This window comes from Acanthaster planci, linkage group LG17 (genome assembly GCF_054643075.1).
Source record: "Acanthaster planci isolate LZ-2023a linkage group LG17, COTS_SCS, whole genome shotgun sequence".
Taxonomy (NCBI): domain Eukaryota; kingdom Metazoa; phylum Echinodermata; class Asteroidea; order Valvatida; family Acanthasteridae; genus Acanthaster; species Acanthaster planci.
The window spans coordinates 11,266,852-11,284,949 of record NC_141793.1 but is presented as its reverse complement, the minus strand read 5'-3'; the positions used below and the strand labels follow the sequence as shown (position 1 = coordinate 11,284,949).

General features: G+C 42.2%; 2 protein-coding genes across 4 annotated transcripts; both read right to left on the bottom strand.

Moving 5' to 3' along the window:
* Positions 1-7,241, bottom strand: LOC110973577 (alpha-N-acetylgalactosaminide alpha-2,6-sialyltransferase 1-like). 3 transcript variants are annotated; one of them, XM_087147961.1, is made up of 9 exons: positions 7,083-7,238; positions 6,692-6,749; positions 5,792-6,144; positions 5,327-5,489; positions 4,086-4,242; positions 3,237-3,345; positions 1,977-2,050; positions 1,144-1,256; positions 1-748 (listed from the first exon to the last, which is right to left on the bottom strand). In XM_087147961.1, exons 3-9 carry the CDS (start codon positions 6,089-6,091, stop codon positions 531-533), a joined length of 1,134 nt encoding a protein of 377 aa, XP_087004087.1. In that variant the 5' UTR covers positions 6,092-6,144; positions 6,692-6,749; positions 7,083-7,238; the 3' UTR covers positions 1-530. The 3 variants fall into 3 exon arrangements, with proteins under 3 accessions (XP_087004087.1, XP_022080178.2, XP_022080179.2); XM_022224486.2 differs by lacking the exon at positions 6,692-6,749 and having other exon boundaries at positions 7,083-7,241; XM_022224487.2 differs by lacking the exons at positions 6,692-6,749; positions 7,083-7,238 and adding an exon at positions 6,932-7,048.
* A 218-nt stretch (positions 7,242-7,459) lies between these two features.
* LOC110973580 (CMP-N-acetylneuraminate-beta-galactosamide-alpha-2,3-sialyltransferase 1-like) lies at positions 7,460-17,907 on the bottom strand. The gene is made up of 7 exons (XM_022224489.2): positions 16,979-17,907; positions 14,987-15,158; positions 14,092-14,251; positions 13,445-13,553; positions 12,729-12,835; positions 12,080-12,192; positions 7,460-11,095 (listed from the first exon to the last, which is right to left on the bottom strand). Exons 1-7 carry the CDS (start codon positions 17,420-17,422, stop codon positions 10,881-10,883), a joined length of 1,320 nt encoding a protein of 439 aa, XP_022080181.2. The 5' UTR covers positions 17,423-17,907; the 3' UTR covers positions 7,460-10,880.
* Between the last annotated feature and the right edge of the window lie 191 nt (positions 17,908-18,098).

Here is an 18,098-nt window from a genome sequence, read left to right as displayed (position 1 = left end):
TTACGTCTTTACAACATCCGTTTGGAAGCTTTGGTATTTCTTCAGTGGAGGCCCTAATTTCTTTCCTGATGTCATTTTTCGGCAACATAAGTTTTTGAAAGCATGTCAGTGAAACTGTTCACATGGAGACATCAGGTTCAACTTAGAAATAGATGTACATCTATCCACTAAGAACAAATATATAAATGTAGCACCATTGCACAAACGCTTTCCGCTATGTCGTGATAATGCCCGTAGTGCTCAATGCAACTCCCTGGAAACATGAGGTTATGCATTCAGTGTGCTATAAAAATAAATCTTCCACATTCTCTAACAATACCTTGCATGCATAGAAAACTGATAACTAATGTTCCATGTTTTATCCTGAATCCCCTACTGTCGTTAATCCTCCAAATTAAAGACAAAACCAACCAAACATAAACAAAACAACCAATTAAAAAATCATAAACAACAAATAAATAAACACCCCCCACCACCCCCGGATATGCCAGAGCACCACCTCCCCTCCCCCAACACTGCCCCTCCCGCCGTCACATGACATCCCTTTTAAAGAACCGGAGGGCGCCCTCCTGGTGCAGTTTCCCCCACAGCCTCTTTTCATTCTCCACGTCGTGCGTCCACGTGGACCTGTAGGTACGCTTCAGGAACTCGGCGTCGTAGTAGTGCATAGAGAACTGGGGATCATAACCGAAGCCGTAGATGGTGACCGAGTCGCAGAGGTGGACGGCCAACATCACCACAATAGCCCCTGCGAAGGAGACGGGTATCGTCAGTTGGAGAAACTTTGGCGGGTTTTTTTTTTTCCCTCTCCGTCGTCATTGCACACCCCCAACATAAAAGCAGCACCGTTTTACGCAGCAAAGTTTCTTGTACTTTTAATTTACCTGCTCTTGGTGCATTTCTACCTAGTCAAGGGAGTTGCCCACAAGGGAAGTGTGGCTTTGTGGTGGCGCTTTGCAACTCTTGATCACAGGGGTCAACGTGGGGTTCAAATCCGGCTCCGGGTATGTGCTGCGACCTTGTTTTGTCATAAACATACCCGGGGGTATGAATGTGTACTTGCCAGGGCAGAGGTGGGTATTGTTTGCGATAAGCTGTACGACCGTGGGCAGCCCGGATGAAAGTGGAACTTGGCCGACTCACCTGTGGTCGGCTTCATGGCTCGGCCGTCCAGGAACTTGGCAAAAACATAGCGGAAGAAATCCGGGTGGATTATCTTCAGTCTGTCCGGGTCCATTCTGCGGCTGATCCTTAACCTGTGAGGGAAGGGGTGGGGAGAGGGTGGGGAAGGGGGTGGGGAAAGGGATGGGGAAGGGGGTGGGGGGAGGGGGTGGGGAAAGGGATGGGGAAGGGGGTGGGGGAGGGGGTGGGGAAAGGGATGGGGAAAGGGATGGGGAAGGGGGTGGGGGAGGGGGTGGGGGAGGAGTAGGGGAATAGATTAAAAAAGCAAAGGGTCACTTCTGTTTTCCCCTGTATTCGTGATCTATGCAAGACTCAGTTTTTCAGAAGTCCACTGCTTGTCAGAGGATGGAGGAGGTTCAAGCAACTTTTGTTGTGTGCCCGGCAAAAGGTCGTAGGCGCGCTTACGCCCTTTCCCCGGGAAGTATGATCACAGCAGAAAAAACTTTCCCAGAAAAAAAGGCATACAAAACACACTTTCTATATTTAGTAAAATTGGGTAAAATTTCCTACAAAATCAACATAGGCTGTTCAAAAAGCAACCTTTGAACAACTTTACATGTATCAAACTACTCAGGAACTTTTCAGAAACTTTTTGCAAAGACATCTTTTTTTTTTCATTACAAAAATTCAGTTGCAAACATACATCCTTTTGCCAGGAAATTTTGTTTGCAGTGATCATGCTTCCTGGCAAAAGGTCGTAAGGGGTTAAGTCCTTTTCCAGGCACCCGACGACGTATAAGACAACGGTTGGCTTAATTATACCTAATAAACTGAACACATTTATCATGACTGACCTGTTGATATTGAGTAATTCAGCTACGTACTCCACATCAAACGACTTGTACATGGTGTATAAAAGTGTGACATTCTGAAAAAAAAAAAGACATCAAACAGACAAACTCGTTGGCTCTCATCAAGTAGGGGAACAATTTAGACATCCCTCTATGGCCGAGTTTGGGCGGCTTGTTCTCGTTTGTTCACAAAGAGCTCGATTTGTTGTTCGTGGGTCGGCCGCTCGAACGCCGGGAACAAACAACCGGTTACCGATGGTAGTTAGTGACAAGCAACATGGCGGCGTCCATGTAGGCTACGTTATTCGAAAGTTAATGTTTGGATGGGCTGAATTGTTTTCTATATAAACAGGAACATTCATTTCTGTGTAAAATCAATAATGTTAATTTTGCAAAATTTCCCATTATCTATGGCTTTGGAAGCCATCTCTCTACTTTTTGCAGCTGTTCAAAAATCAAAATCTCACGAGTTTTTCCGTGTGTTCCTGTAAAACCCTGACGAGGAGGTGGTGTGTGATCCTGTTCCGAGAACAGTGTTCTTGAGTCGTGTTCCTGCCGTTCGAGCGCGAGAACAAGAACCCTGTGTCAAGAACAGGCCGCCCGAACTTGACCAATGTGTCATTGGTGGGTCCAAGATTTTTTTCAAGGCAGTTCCTTGAAGTCTGGAATTTCCAAAGAGGAAGGCCCTAGCTGAGAATTTATGTTTCAGATAGCACACTGTGCATGGTAAAACTACTTGACATTTAGAGGGCCCAGGCTATTACATTTTTTAAGCAATTCCCTTAAATTCTCCTTTTTTGTCCCATCTGAACTAATTTTCCATTGTTGTCATGCCATTTGAAGGGCATTTTGGTACCATTTTCAATTTTTTCCCTCGTGTAAATTTGCCTATTTATGATGACAGTGTGACAGCACGCAAGGCAGAAATGTCACTGTGATTACTATTTTTACACTTAAATTTGCTTGAATGTTGGACATTGTGCTGTGGTGAATTTCATTCACCTCTGTGATTTGTCTCTGTTTCAGTTCTTGACAGTAGGCCAGTAAGCAAAATGTAATCAGAAATCCTCCAAAATGCAGAATGTCTTTGCGTAGCAACATTACAGCCATGACAGCCTCAATTCACATGAGAAGCAAGGAAAGCTGTGAACATTTAAGAAAAAATGTGCACTCTCATCGAGAGTTACGAAAACGAGATGCTACATAGTTTTCTCACACTGAAGAGCAGTAGGAAACAGCACAAGATTTGAAATACTTCGTTACCTGGCCTGAGAAACTGTTGAGGTGCGCAGACTCTGGGAAGAACATGTAGAAATCCGTCCGGCTGCCGACGTCCTTTGCGTACCTGCCATACGTGATCGCCGTATTCAATCTGACGAGAGAAGCACATAAGACTACTCGTTGTGGCTGTTGGGAACGGGTGAGTGGCCCAGTTTGTAATTCCCAATCATCACGTTAGGGCTCACATCGTAGGAAAGGGGCATACACTGTGAATGTGGCCAAGTCACTTCATCCTCATTTGCCTCTGTGGCAACGAGTATACACAACGTGAGGCTAGAAAGGACTATTTGTGGGTGATTAACCTGCACCGATGGTTGTAACCAGACAAACCCTGTGACTGGGCAACACTATCGATGGTCATTTGCGGTGGCCCCCGCCAATGGCGAAAAGCACTGTGATTACTATTTGTATGGGGGGGCCACTGTTCCATGACAGTTGCTTTGTGCCACAGACATCGAAATGCTTTCCACCATTAAAGGGGCCATCAGCACGTCCAGTGAAATGCCACTGGGTTCGTCTTAACTCCGAAGAATGTTCTGGGCCCTGAACTTTTGCTTTTACCCAAAGCCTATCCAGAGCTGTTGTTATGAAGACGCCATTATCAGAAAACAGAATGTATTTGGGAAGACATTTGGACAGTTTTCAAATTTCGTGCATTGTGATTGGCCAACGTGTTGCAAACTCTTGGTGGCGCCCTCTTGTGCAACGGACGTATTGTTGTGTGTCCTCAAAAAGTTGCTAATGATGGTACATCAAAAAATCCTCTCACAGAGATCATGTGGCTATCATCAATAAACACAGATGTTATTATTTATCTGACATCAAGCCTACCTGAACACCAAATCGTGCGCATCAATTTCCTTGCCGGCGTAAGACCCGTTCAAGATACCCCCAGAGCCCACCACTGCGCAGCTGATGCACTCTTTGTCCCGTCTCAAGTTCAACGGCAGATTCTTGAAATTTCCATGTTGCAGAAGTCTATTTATGACTGGGAACGAACAGAAATCACAGGGGCGAGTTTGGTTAATAGTTCCGCTCTGGACAACCTGCTACGCAGCTCCAAAACACTGTTATGAGATGGCATGATCGGTTGGTGGATAAGGGCCGGGCAATGTGTGAGCACAGCTGTTTGTCGATTCTCACCTGTGCCGAGAAAAAATTGTTTTCGCTGGGTTGTCTGGTTTTCCTCCCTCGGCAGAAATCAACAGTTTTGACTTCCGGCTGCGCTCCACGATTAGGTTATGTGTCATTAGGCAGCTGCGTAAAAGGCTGCCTTATACTTGGTGAAGAGGAGACTAGAAATGTGATTTGACCCTAACACTCCTCAATCCTTCACCTGTTGGAGGACTGAGGAGTGTTAGGGTTAATGACGTTTGATCAAACATTAGTGCCCTGCATATACGATGAAAGTTGAACATATTCAAATTCTGGCGAATTTGGCTGCAAACATTTTGTGATGTCAAATTCATTTCCCTTTTGCATTTTGCCCGAAGCATGAACTGGCCTCAACGCACACTTTTCATTTCCTTGGCCTGACCACACTGCAGCAGGCCTCCCTCCCATTTCAGCCTTGCATCTCCCACTGAGAATGATCGACCCACAAATATTATTTTCGACCCTCACATTCCCCATACGACTCAGACAGTGGCCTATTAACTTCCAGTTCACAGTGATCAGCGCTCCCTTCTGGGTTGGTCATAGTAATTCATATCTTTGCCCGACACATTTTGTAAAGAATTTCACAATCTTTTCAACAATGCAAGAAATACAAAGTTTCAAAATAGTTCTGTTCCTTAACCCCTTCATTATTTTGACCGCGACTGCTGGGCTGTGGTATGCCCTGAATGGAGGGCTTTGTCCAGCAGCAGGCCCCATTGAACCAGCAGCTGCATGGTGAATAGACTGTATGTGTGGTATGCACTAATCCTCACACAACGATGCGGTAGCAGCAGTCCTCCGTAGCAAAGGGGTTAACAAATCCCCATCCAAAAATTTTGATAACAGAGAAATCCTGTTTATCTCTCTCCCCCCAAAAAGAGAAGAAAACGAAAGCTAAGAAATGAGGAACTCACAACGATGATTCTCATCCTTGAATCCAAATGGCAGCTCATAAAATGACAAATTCCCAATGTTGTCCCCGTCCAACTTGTCTAAGAACAACTTGACGTTCGGTTTAAACCTTTCCCGGAACCACTGTGAGTACTTGGGTAAGGATGCTATACTTCGTGGACATTTCTGGGGGGAAAAAAGGACGTTGGAAAATCATGTCAGAGGATTTTGCCAGATGTTCTGAAACTCTCATCACGCAACTGAAGAAAGAATTTTTCAAATGTACCCGCAAAATACGCTTTTTCTCCGAAGTTTATAAAAGTCAACTTTTTTCAAATTTTCAACAAAAACAAATGAAGGGATCATTTTCATGGTAAATTTTTTTTTAAGCACCAAACATGCTTCACACAAGAACCATGCGCGGAGACGGCAAACGTTTTGGGACTGGTTTACCACCCCTGTCTAAATATATGAATTCCGTTGCTAACCGACGGTTCATAGAAGTCAACCATGCTGTTGTTTTCGGTCAAATTGGTTTCACCAGTTACAGCGTATGATGGCACTTTTGTTCGGACAGTGTTGCCGGCACGTCGGGTGGGCGATACAGCAAAGTCGTACTCCAACAGGTACTGAAGATGGGCCTGCACCCAATACTTCTGCGTCAGAACGACGACGATGAAACTCGCCAGCAACACCGTAACCACAGTTCTCTTCCGGCTTCGCAGGTGGGACGCGACCACCACCACGAGTCGACATGGCAGACACCGAGTCACCTTCATAGTTCTCATTTTTACCCATGAATCCCTACTCGCACTGAATCCCCGTCGCAAACCTCAACACGCTGGAAACGAAAAAATACAGAGAAAAAAAAAACTTTTACCACAGCTGCTGCGGTTGGCATGACATCTGCCCATACATGTACACCATGTTGAGAGCAAGCAGAACACACCATGACAATCTTTCACTTTCATTACAAAGATGAACAAAGAAATTGACTGGGGCAGGATTGGAACCTCCGACCTACGGAACTTTAATAAACCACAAAAAATCCCCTGAATCCATCTAATGTCTTAAACAGTTTTTCCTTGTGGTATTTTCTCACTGCATTTCTGCCTGTCCCGATTATATTTCCTTTAATTTGAAGTTTGGCCCCAAAAAAGTTTACGAAAAAATATTTTTCAGAATTCCCAAACCTTTTCTAAGTAAACAACTTGGCATTTTGCCTTCCTAAATTTAACTTTTCTGTCGTGTGTCTGTAAATTCTGGACTTTCTGCTTTCTGAGGGCTAATGGGAGTATTATGGATCACTGTTAGGAATAATTACTGGCGCTCGTATGGAACTCTTCTGTTTATTTGTCAGAATGTTAAACGTAGAAGCTTGTTCTCACCACGAAACGTCACAAAGCGCTCCTGATGTCAGAGCTCCGTCTTCCAATCGCTAATATTCTTTGTAATAAAATTAAAAATGCCAATTTTTAGTATTAAGGCCTAATTTTGCACGATGCCTTTGGACTACCCCCATGGGGCAGGTTGGCCTACATGTACATGCTTTGTATTGAGAAAAACACCCGTGCAGTAGCGATAAGGTTATATCGGTGTTGTAGGGGGCATAGCCTACTTACTTGTACATGCATGACACGTAGGTTGGTCGGGGCCTAGTACGCGCCTGCCATGAGCTGTTGGCCAGTTGGCCGCGACGCATACTCATTCATCGTACTCACCATAGGCCTGCGCGCTTCACATCTGATTTTTACAACTTAAGACAGAAAGCAGACTTACTGTTTTTCTTTGTGGCCATGAAGTAATCTATTGTTCAAAAGAGCAGCTGAATCAATCATTTGGCCAACTCGGATTTCCGCACCGTGTGAAAAAAGGAAGGAATGTAAAGTCGCACGACTTCATCAATCCTCGAAACGGCGCCATCTGTTGACGAACATAAGAACATGGTCCGAGTACCGGCTGGCTAATAATGAACAATAACGCCTATGGAAGCGGCAATCGCGAGGCCTTTTATTTTTAATACAAACATTTGTTTCGCATTTCCTTATGAGATTTCCTTCCAACTGTTTTAGTGGATGGAAAACAACAATGTTACACAACTTTCAAAATCACAAATAAACTAACGTCACATCAATACTTAGGGTGAGAAAAATATGGTCATTTTCAAGTTCAAACTATTGCTTTTATTATCGTCATATATACTTGCACTTCAGAGAGAATTCACAATAAAAGGATGCCTACGATATCATTACATAAATATATTACACATACAAAACTCTGGACTCGTCAAAGATATTTACGCTGCAAACGGCACAGAAGTAGGACAAATAGATTGGTGAGAAAATATACAAGGAACTTAACTGTTCACTTGACTCCTTGAACATTTGCTTTTGCTTTTATTCATGTTATCGTCATATATACTTGCACTTCAGAGAGAATTCACAATAAAAGGATGCCTACGATATCATTACATAAATATAATACATATACAAAACTCTGGACTCGTCAACGATATTTACGCTGCAAACAGCACAGAAGTAGGACAAATAGATTGGTGAGAAAATATACAAGGAACTTAACTGTTCACTTGACTCCTTGAACATTTAAGTAGCACTTGGCTTTTACAGTGTGCCAAGATTGAACAAGACTTGTTTGAAATTTAAGGAATAGCTTAGAACATGGTTTTCCCAGAAAACTGTCACAATTTAGAGGTTCTTGGTAATTTAGATCTGACACTTCTACTTGCCTTGTCATTTTTTCGTTCTTCACATCCGTCACAGGAATTGGCCAATACGGGATTTCCTTTGAGTTAGTCAATACCCACAAAAAGGTAATTATTTCAAGTAAAGAACCGTGCAAAGTTCTCGATCTCAAACCAACCCACCGAACAACACAGAGTCAACATCTGATTGTACACTTTCAGGCACTTCAAATCATGATAACAGGTTTACAAATTGACTCAAACATTTTAACCCTGTAAATATAACCAATACAACTGTGTATTGGCAGTACAACTTCAGACTTTTACATAGGCATTTCTCAGTCTTAAATGATGCCCGCTACTTTCCAACAAACCCTGGTGCAATCTTGCCCAAACTAACCAGCAAAGTTGATTGCAGTTTCCTTGCCATACTGAAAAGCTGATTTTATTAATTGTGAGTTTTGTGTACATATTTTCATGTGATTTTAGTGTTTTCATATTTGGTGACATTTTAGGAGACCCTCTCAACAGTGACTGGGTTTGCTTTTAGGTCATCCAGGGGTGTTAGCAAATGTTGCGTAAGCCTCTTGACTTTGTACCCTGTGTCTATATTCCCTGAGAAATAAGAAATGAAGTGAAACCCTAACTATCACTGATCTTGTCGGAACCTGTCAGTTGCAAACCCTAACATATCCAAATACAGATCTGTAAACAACAGCTAAATAGGCACCGTTAGCGTAGTCGGGGGGGGGGTCTGGGGGTGCAGCGCTGCAGAATGCAATGGGCCGGAGATTTCGGAGATTTTAAAAGCAAAATCTGGACGTTATAATACACAATTAGGGTGACCACCAGCACGATGACTGCATACCAGCAACTACTTTCAACTGGTGCCCGGCCCATGTTTTGCTTAGTGCATTAATCTCAATAATTTGCTTAGCAATTTCTCCTGCTTACCAGGTTTCCTGGGTTGAGGTTACAGTAAATTGAAATGTGTACCCATAAACAAGTATTTGAAGACTTAATCACAAACACTAGAACCAGTATGGCCTACGGTTAAATCTGACTACAATAAACGTGCATAAATATAAATAATTAGTATTTGTTGAATTTCAATGTAAGGTGGGTTCACTTCCAAACAACCACGCAATACCTGTGATGCAAGATCAGATTTCACGAATGATTACTGGAAAAACAAATATTTCAAGCTCTGACCCACTTGGGCAAAATTGAATACTCAATCCTGATTGGTGGGTCAACAATTTGGGACTGCTTTGTCAGATATGAGACTGCAGGAAAGCAGTCCCTGAAGAATACAGCTAGTCTTTGTCAAACGTCCATCCAAACAGAAAAATATCCACTGTGGTAAGTATTCTCTTTGCTTCTGCTCTAATACAAGTTTCTAGTAGGTCTGAATCCGATTCTGTGGGTTTTACTCGGAATATTCCTCTGGGGTTTTCCTCCCACATCTCAGCGTAACTGCTTCTCATTGTCTCCTCTCTACAGGTGTCTTCAGGGCTTGTGAGATTACAGTGCCTATCAAAGGACTTTTGAGGAATCCCTGGTGTCATTTCCAGCCATGATTAATGATAACAAATATTATTTCTATCACGGTAACATTTTCGCCTACTGTTTTAGTCACTACTTAGTCAATTTTTAATTGTACCAAATCATAAATCGTTTGATATACTTTCTTAGCAATTGTCACCATGTTCTACATAAAAATAAAAAACAAGTATAAAACAGTTTTATATTCTGTATACATGTACATGTACTCTGTTCTTTCCACAAAATAAGAGAGTAACATTTGGACCCTGATTACGTTGAATGCAAAGTGCATATAATGAATATTTGAAAAATAAAAACGCACACAAATAATAAACATTTCCTTTGGTAGCAGATATACAAAAAAGGGTGGTCAATCTATACAGATATGAAAGTATGTACATTATATGTCCAGCAGGTTACGCGCGGTGAACTTCAATATTGAATTGTCGGTAACACAAAGCAGAAAGAGTCACTCCAAAAACTGTTCACCCTAGGTAGAAAATAAGTACAACTTTTGACTGAGGCGAAGTTTGAACCTCCGACCACCAAATATTTTACCTCTGACCTGCCGGGAGAGCTATCAATGAAAACTGTCAAGAATACACGGAAAAACAGGCAAAGTAGATTTTTTTTTTGGTCCAAAAATTCGAACACCAATTTACAGCGTGATATCACTTCCAGACACCTACTTTGTGCAAATCAGCATGTGCCGTCTGGCAACGTCGTCAAGTGCCACGTGTTTGGTCAAAATGGCAACATCTTCAAGTGCCACGTGTTTGGTCAAAATCAGACATAGTTTTCTTTGAAGAGCACCTCAAAGGCAAACATGTTTTCTCTCATTTTATCTGTTCAAATAAATGTGGAAACCTCCAAATCCAACGCATTGTCATTTGTCTTCAGACCTCGACTCTAACAAGCTAAAAAGGGCTTTGTGGGGGGGTCCTGCCAAGATGCGAATTCTGAATGTAGATTGCGTCATTCTGAGAAAACGAGGGGAACCCTCACCCTGTATTCGTAAAGGATAAACCTTTGTGCTTGTAGCCAGTTTGTAAGTATTGTTTATATAAAGATATTCTCCTTGACAGCGACTGTGTGAATTTATTTGGGTTAAAAAGAGACTCATCTCGGGCAAAATGATGCCAGTTTCAAGGTAATGATAGCACAGGTTTTCCCTTATTGTATGCCCATCTGGCTTTGACCAATCACGTTGAATGTCTACAAGATACCTCAGTTCAAGCTAAACGATGCTTGACTACCTGCATGTATTCTGCCGTCCATCGTACGAGATCGTTTACCCGTAGTCCTCAACTTGCGGTGCCTTGAGCGGCCTTTCACAAGTCTCTCTTGAACAGCCTGAGGGCGCCCTCCTCGTGCAGTTTGCGCCAGAGCTCGCGCTCGTTGTCCACGTCGTGCAGTGCCGTGCCCCAGTCGGTGTGCGACTGGAAGGTCCGGTCGTAGTAGTGCAAGGTGAAGCGGGGGTCATAGCCAAAGCCGTAGATGTCCACCTCGTCGCAGAGATGCAGGGCCAGGAAGACGACGATGGCTCCTGTGGGTGCGAGGAACAATCTGGCTATATGAAAGATGCCACGGACATGGGCTTGTCAGGAATTTTTTTTTGGGGGGGGGCACTCATTAGCAGTATTAACTGACAAACCATGAATGGGGTATGGGGATAAATTCCGAGGTATTTTCAAGCAAATGGCTTATCTTCTCCCCTTTCCCCCTCTCCTTTTGTTTTTCATTTTTATCTTTCGCCCTCGTTTGTTTTTCAACATGATTGATGTTGTTATTGAGATCTCTCAAGGTAGACCTCAGCGCATTTTATCAATTAGTTACTTATAAATTTGAGAAAACTTACTAGGCCACAGAGCGTGAACTGTGATTGAGGAATAACGATGCACGTGTTTTGAGTAAGCACACAACTTTTTGCTGAAATGTGGTTTCTACAAGTGAAAATCTCACCGCGACCTTATCAAAATCTCTTCAAGACCACTTCTAGATCAATTTCTCATTTGAAATACTGATATGTAAGACAAAACTGCTGCAAACTGCTTGCCGACTACAGTGACCTAAGATACAAATCACAAAATATGGAGGGTCTGATGTTTCGAACCTAGCAAAATCAAAGGCCTTTTGCTTTTGAGAAAGTTTCTGCTAGGATTGAAACCTCACGCCCTTCATATTTTGTGAAATACGGATATTTTAAATTTTACATAGACATCAAAGAATCCACGTTGTTTTCGGTGTCAGAATCAATTTACTGGGATCTTTTTGTCTTGCACAGGGACATTGACTAAAATCGCACATTCCTTTATGCAAGAGGTTAAATACAGGTTCTGAAAGGTTTCCCCTACAACACTGAATGTGGTTTTTAAAGAAAGAAGAAAACATTCAGAGTATGGGATACCTGTGCACTCCTGTCCTGCGCCACAGAATTCCAATCAATTAACAGCAGACTGTGACCAACTTATTTTGCGACATAGGCTCTAACAGCCTCGCACAGCCTCAAAGATTTTTTTCTACGGAGTACCTGTTGTCGGCCGGACGGCTTTGTTGTCCAAGTACCTTGTGAAGACGTAACGGAAGAAGTCCGGATGGATGATCTTCAGCCTTTGCTTGTCGATATTTGGCTTTCTCAGATGACTGGATCGACAAAAGGATGGGAAAAAGACAGAGTAGATGGTAAGATTCCTTTCCAGTGCAATACAGTTCAAACCAGCACTTCTCCTTCTGATGACCTAATTAGAAACATCCCTTTGTTTAGTCACTGGCTTCAAGGCTCAGTCAATTTGAATAACTGAATATTCAAATACAAGACCCTCTGACCTCAACCAAAGAAACCACCTATACAGTGTACATGTTTTTTACAAGAAGCAACATGGACATAATTTCAAAAAAAAGTCAAAAAGGGAAACTTAAAGGAAAAGTAATTTTCGGCCTTACCGTTGGGCATATGCCTTCATATCCGTATTATGCTTTGAAAATTATTTTGCTTCCAAATAATTCAATTTCTCCTGTTTTTATTTCGTTGATTTTCACTTCCAAATATCTGATTTTGAAAATATCTACATATTGGTATATTTGATAACTTATCAAATATTTGAAAAATCAGCACAGACCTAATAGGCTCAATTTTCCTTGGCAACAGAACAGCATCCAAACAACTTCTACTGACTTACTATAATCTCCCTCTACTGAAATATCTAGGGGGATCGTCGTTGTTCAGCATGTTGATTGCATAGTCCAGGTCGTATGCTTTGAACATGGCATAAAAGAATGTAGCATTCTACGGAGAAGACAAAACAAGCGTCAGAATAACTTCCTGAGTAATACTGAGCCGTAAATGATTGCTATGGGAAAGTTATTCATGGAAACAACTTTATTTGCAGAAATATTGCATTTTGACACGACTTCCTAGGTTAGGTTTAATAGTCAGAGTGAACAGTTATTTCAAACTATTTTTAGACAAAATGGAAAAGTTGTTTCAGTCATTTCGTTGCTTTCAAGGTATTTTAAAATAAACAGACCTTTACTGGAACAACATGAAGAAACAGGTAGTGTCTAGGATGCAAACCAAACCAAACCAAACCGATCCAAACCAAACCAAACCAAACCAAACCGATCCAAACCAAACCAAACCAAACCAAACCAAACCAAACAAAAAGCTCTTGCGTTTGTCCCTGTCAATATAAATCCCCGTTCTAACAAACAGGGCAGGTTTCTCATTACCATGAAGACCAGGGAGTAAAGGATGGCCGACGTGCCTGACTCACGGCTGAGGATTACACTTTAATCTTCCTCTTGAAAACTACACACAACACAGAGCCTTATCAGTGTGGTTTTTCTTGGGGGGGGTGTTAATTTCCCCTCGCGGGGGCCGTGTCCCCGTAATTACCTTATCCTCTACATCCTTTACATGCATGGACTCTGGGAAGAAGGTGTAGAAGCTGGTCTTGTGCCCAACGTCCTCTGCATAGCGACCAGTGGACAAAGCGCGGTTCAGCCTATTGGAAGAGTCAGAGGACAGCTCGGGGTAATCAGCAAGGAACTTAAAAGCCAGTAATCTGTGGTTTTGCCCATTGCTCATTTTCCATCCCAAAAAATACTCTATTTGAAGTCATCCATCAAGACAGTGTACAAAGTGAAGTGTGCCTAGTGTTTCAAGCACGCTGAATACATTCTACAAACGGACTTTTGTGTGCTGTGTGTGGACTCATTGCATCAAGAATCCAAGATTGGAAATTTGCTGTTCCAAAACACAATTTGTTTATATCCTTTTTTACCCATGTCAATAAAATTACGAGAGGTTTGAACTGGCAAACTGGATTCATCAAGATTTGGATCAATAGTCTCGGACGACAATTTAATTCAAAGTTGGCAAATTCCTTTGTGCCACTTTTACTCGGGGGCTTAAGTTGCATGTCCATGTACCTTTAGTTCTGAAATTTTGGCTCGAAATCTGATAAGGGATGCCAATAAAAATCATTCTACTTCAAATTTGGAAAAAACCCAGACCTGAAACCCGTCTATGTTAGGACTTGCCTGAAAACATAATCATGGCTGTCAATTTCTGCGCCTGCCCCAGACCCATTCAGGATACCACCGCAGCCAACCACGGCGCAGCTGAGGCAACCCTGGGGTCTGCCCTCGGCATAGAGGGGTGCGTTGGTGAAGCTGGGGTGGTTCAAAATGGTGGTCAGCTCTACAACCAAAACAGTGACAGACACATTGTACAGATGAGGGTAAGAAGTTGGACACTTTGGGGGACGGTAGGGTCTTGAATACAAAAGCAATGCAATTAGGGCTGCGTCAGTTCAAATAACTCACTAATCAAATATTCGACCTTCTTTTCGATCGAATATCCGAATATTTAGTCACACCAACTGGCAGATTGTTGAGGAGCAAACCAAAATCAGTTGCAATAACACACACATTTGTACATTATTATCAATAGAATAAATTCTTGTATCTAGGAGTATCTCCAGCCACGATTTAGCAAAATTCAAGAGATGAACAAGACTTCTTGCTCTGTTGAAAATTTCTATTCCTTTTAAATTGTTTCATGAATAATTTACTTTTTCTGACGCTTTTCATTTGAATCTGCTTGAAACACGCTTCCATGGTGCAATTTTTCTCATTCAAAACAAAACAAATTTTTCCTGCCTTTTCCTGAATTGTGCATTCGAAAATTCAAACTTGAAAATAATATTCGAAAATTCGACAATCGATCGAATATTCACTTATTCGGCACAGCCCTAAATCCAATTAAAATTTGGGAGTCCTTCTGCCAGAAAGGAAATTGTTTCCGAAGTGTTTTTAATGTATGGCATTTCATGACCACCTTTTGAACTAAGGCACTGAAAAAAGTGGGAAAATACCAGCACCGTGTTGAAATGGCCGATTTCTGTACCAGATTCATGAACGATCCTGCACTTACGAGTCTTATTGGACAGTCTGAGGCCAAACGGAAGTCTGTAGTGTAGGAGCTTGTAGTAATCAGAGTACACATCAACGTCCGTCCTCTCTAGGAGGATCTTAATGTCTGGCTGAAATCGCTCTCTGAACCAGCGGGAGTACTTGGTTATGGATGAAACTGTCTTAGGACATTCCTACATAAAAGAACAAATGCAAAAGTCGCTTAACTTGAGGACAAAATGAGGCTATGTAAACAGAACACATAAACCCCCCCCTAAAAAAAGTCTCTGGTCAAACTGATGTTCCGGAAGTGATGCGTTTTTTTCCCTCTTTTCCAGGGTTGGATTGTACAGACAATTGCAGACACACTTTGTCGAGTCATGGGACTAGACCAGCTTTATTGTGATTATAAGCTGACCACCAACAACTTTGTATCCATAAGTCTGCTTTCATTGTTCAGCATAGATCTTGTTGGGATCCATCGCCCTGAGTAAAAGATGGAGCTGCCTGCAAAAATGTTGAGGCAGTGCAGCAAAAGAGGGCGCTGTTGGAGCTCTCGCAGAGAGAAAAAAAAAGATTGAGGCGCATGCTTGAAAATGACAAACGCGCTCACCAGAAACGAAAGACTAAATTAAAAACTAACCCTAACCCGATTCAGGTTTTTCTTGAGATATCCTACAAAAACTGAAATAACCCTGCTGAATCTAATAAGTTGAGCAGAGTCAAACATCTCAGAAAGAGTGCTGCATTCTGCCTTCATGACTTCCTAGTTTCAAGGCACCCTTTTTAAACTTTGGCACTGTTTGTGAAACTCGAAAATCTGGGAGGCTGGACACAGATCTCTTTCTAAATTATCTCGTTCACAACTTAAGCCAACAAAAATCAAACATTTTTTGGAAATCTTGGCATGGACAGTGCTAATGAAGATGTAAAGGCCACAGGTTTACTCTTTCATTCAAATTTTTGTCAATTTGGTTAAAAACTAATGTTAATAACCAACTCCACAATTACCCCCATAAGACAATTCAAACTAGTGCCTTACAACCATGACATCAGGCCAAAATCTTCTCGAAAAATCCTGCAGGAAGAACGCATCATTGGGCTTCTTGGGGAAGATTTGACAACATTTCTAACAAAACTTATCTCTAAAATTCAGGTGATGATTAAAGAAGTAATTCTTATAAATCATTTTGATATGAATGAGCGCAAATGAAATATTCTTTCCATCTTGATCAATATCTACCGTCTCCTGTATTATTTACGTAATCTAAAAGTTGGGCACAACCAGTTGATCTGCGCAATCGCTCCATCTCTGCACGATTGGTTGACCTTGCTGTGGAATTTATCGGTTGCCTTTTCCTTCTAATTCACTGATGTGGAAGATTATCAAACAAGGGAAGCAAAGTTGAAGATTTCATGCGGGATCGACTCAGTGATAGGGCAATGTGGTCACACTGATTGACAGATTGCGCCAACGTGAATGTCGACCACTGACTAGCAGCAAGCCTACAGGATGTTGAAGGAAAACCTAAAATCTATAGTTGGGAGGGTTCCACCTCTATGGTGGTGATGCAGATGGACCAGCCCACATACTGTGGTGTGCGATAGCATGTGCCATTCTCAGTTTGTAGGCCCATATCAGCTGCACATGCCACCACGAATATCTATAGCTTGTTTATAAATGCAAAATTGGCATATAATTGTTTATGAATTCCATCAGCTGGGTCTTGTAAAAGCCTAGAGAAGGCTGAGGAATTTTCTGTAGAAATTTGCCAACCACGGGGCCAGCCCATCTGCAGCACCGCCGGGCCCATTTGTTTCACACAAATCTGAATCTGGATCAGTGATCCGTCGTTGGTTCACTGAGAACAAAACCGGCCTAATGGATGGATCCGACCAGCTTTGGAATCGCTTGTCAAGATCTAGATCCAAGTGAAACAAACAGGCTCGTAGTTGAGGCTGTCCCAGTTACGGCTGGGGATTGACGTTATAGTTGGGGTGTAAGGTAACATACTGATGGTTTATAATGCGAATCCCTCATGAAGGGTACTTCATCCAGGTTCAGACTCGGCGGAAGCATTGGAGGGTTGACGTCACTGGAATCTCTGCCGAAAACGTCCACTCCAAAAAGTCTTTTCAGTTCTGCGAAACTTCCGTCGGCTTTTGTCCTTGACGAGGAGAGCTTTTTGTCACTATATCCCTGGATATTGCTATAAAAAATCCTGTCACTATTGGCATCGAAGACCGACGATCTTGGGAGATGCTGCCGATGGGCGACCCACTTATCAAAATGGTCACCAAAGTTGGTATTGAATTTGTCACGGTGCACCACACGCGGGCTCCAAATGACCTTGTTGAAGCCAAAGCTGACAAGAGTCAACAGAAGGTAAATCACCACTCCAGCCCCAAGAGACACTTTCAGAGACTGGTATTTGCAGAGCATTCTTAAGATAGCCATCTCTCGTGTCTCTTGGACCTGCAAAACAGCGACTGCAAGACGAATTGAACTGATTTTTTGAAGTACCAGTGATGACTTCCGCGCTCTGGACACACGAGATGCCCATTATTGAGGACTTTCACTTCAGTTGCCGGGCCGTCCGTTGGAATCAACTCTCAAACGGTTAATGTCTTGCCATGCCTCACGCACATCTTGTCCTCACAGTGAACAAAAATCACTGCAGCGCAGCGAGGAGGCTTCGCTTGATTAGTCAGCCTTGGTGAAATAATCGTTCCAATCAGCTGAGGGGACACATATGTAAACATCAACAAAGCATTAAAAGACTAGACAAAAATCTCAAGTGTCTCTTTTCTGTATTTCGCTGATGAAAACAACCAACGAATATTCGAGGTAAAAGGTCGACAGAACTTCATCATATACATGTACAAAGCTAGTACGAGGAATCTCAACCCAGCAAGCGCGAATTCTCAAAATAATGATTGTTTGCCGTCGATGGCGGCGTTGTCAATATTGGATGGCGCTGTACATATAAAAAAAATTGTTTATGAAAAACATAGTGTGTAGATTATCTTCCATTTTCGAAGCCCCTTTCAGTAATGATTTGACTGGATTTCACCCCAAAAATGCTGCTTTTTGACAAAAAATTATGAAAATTTAATTTCACAGGAAAATTGAA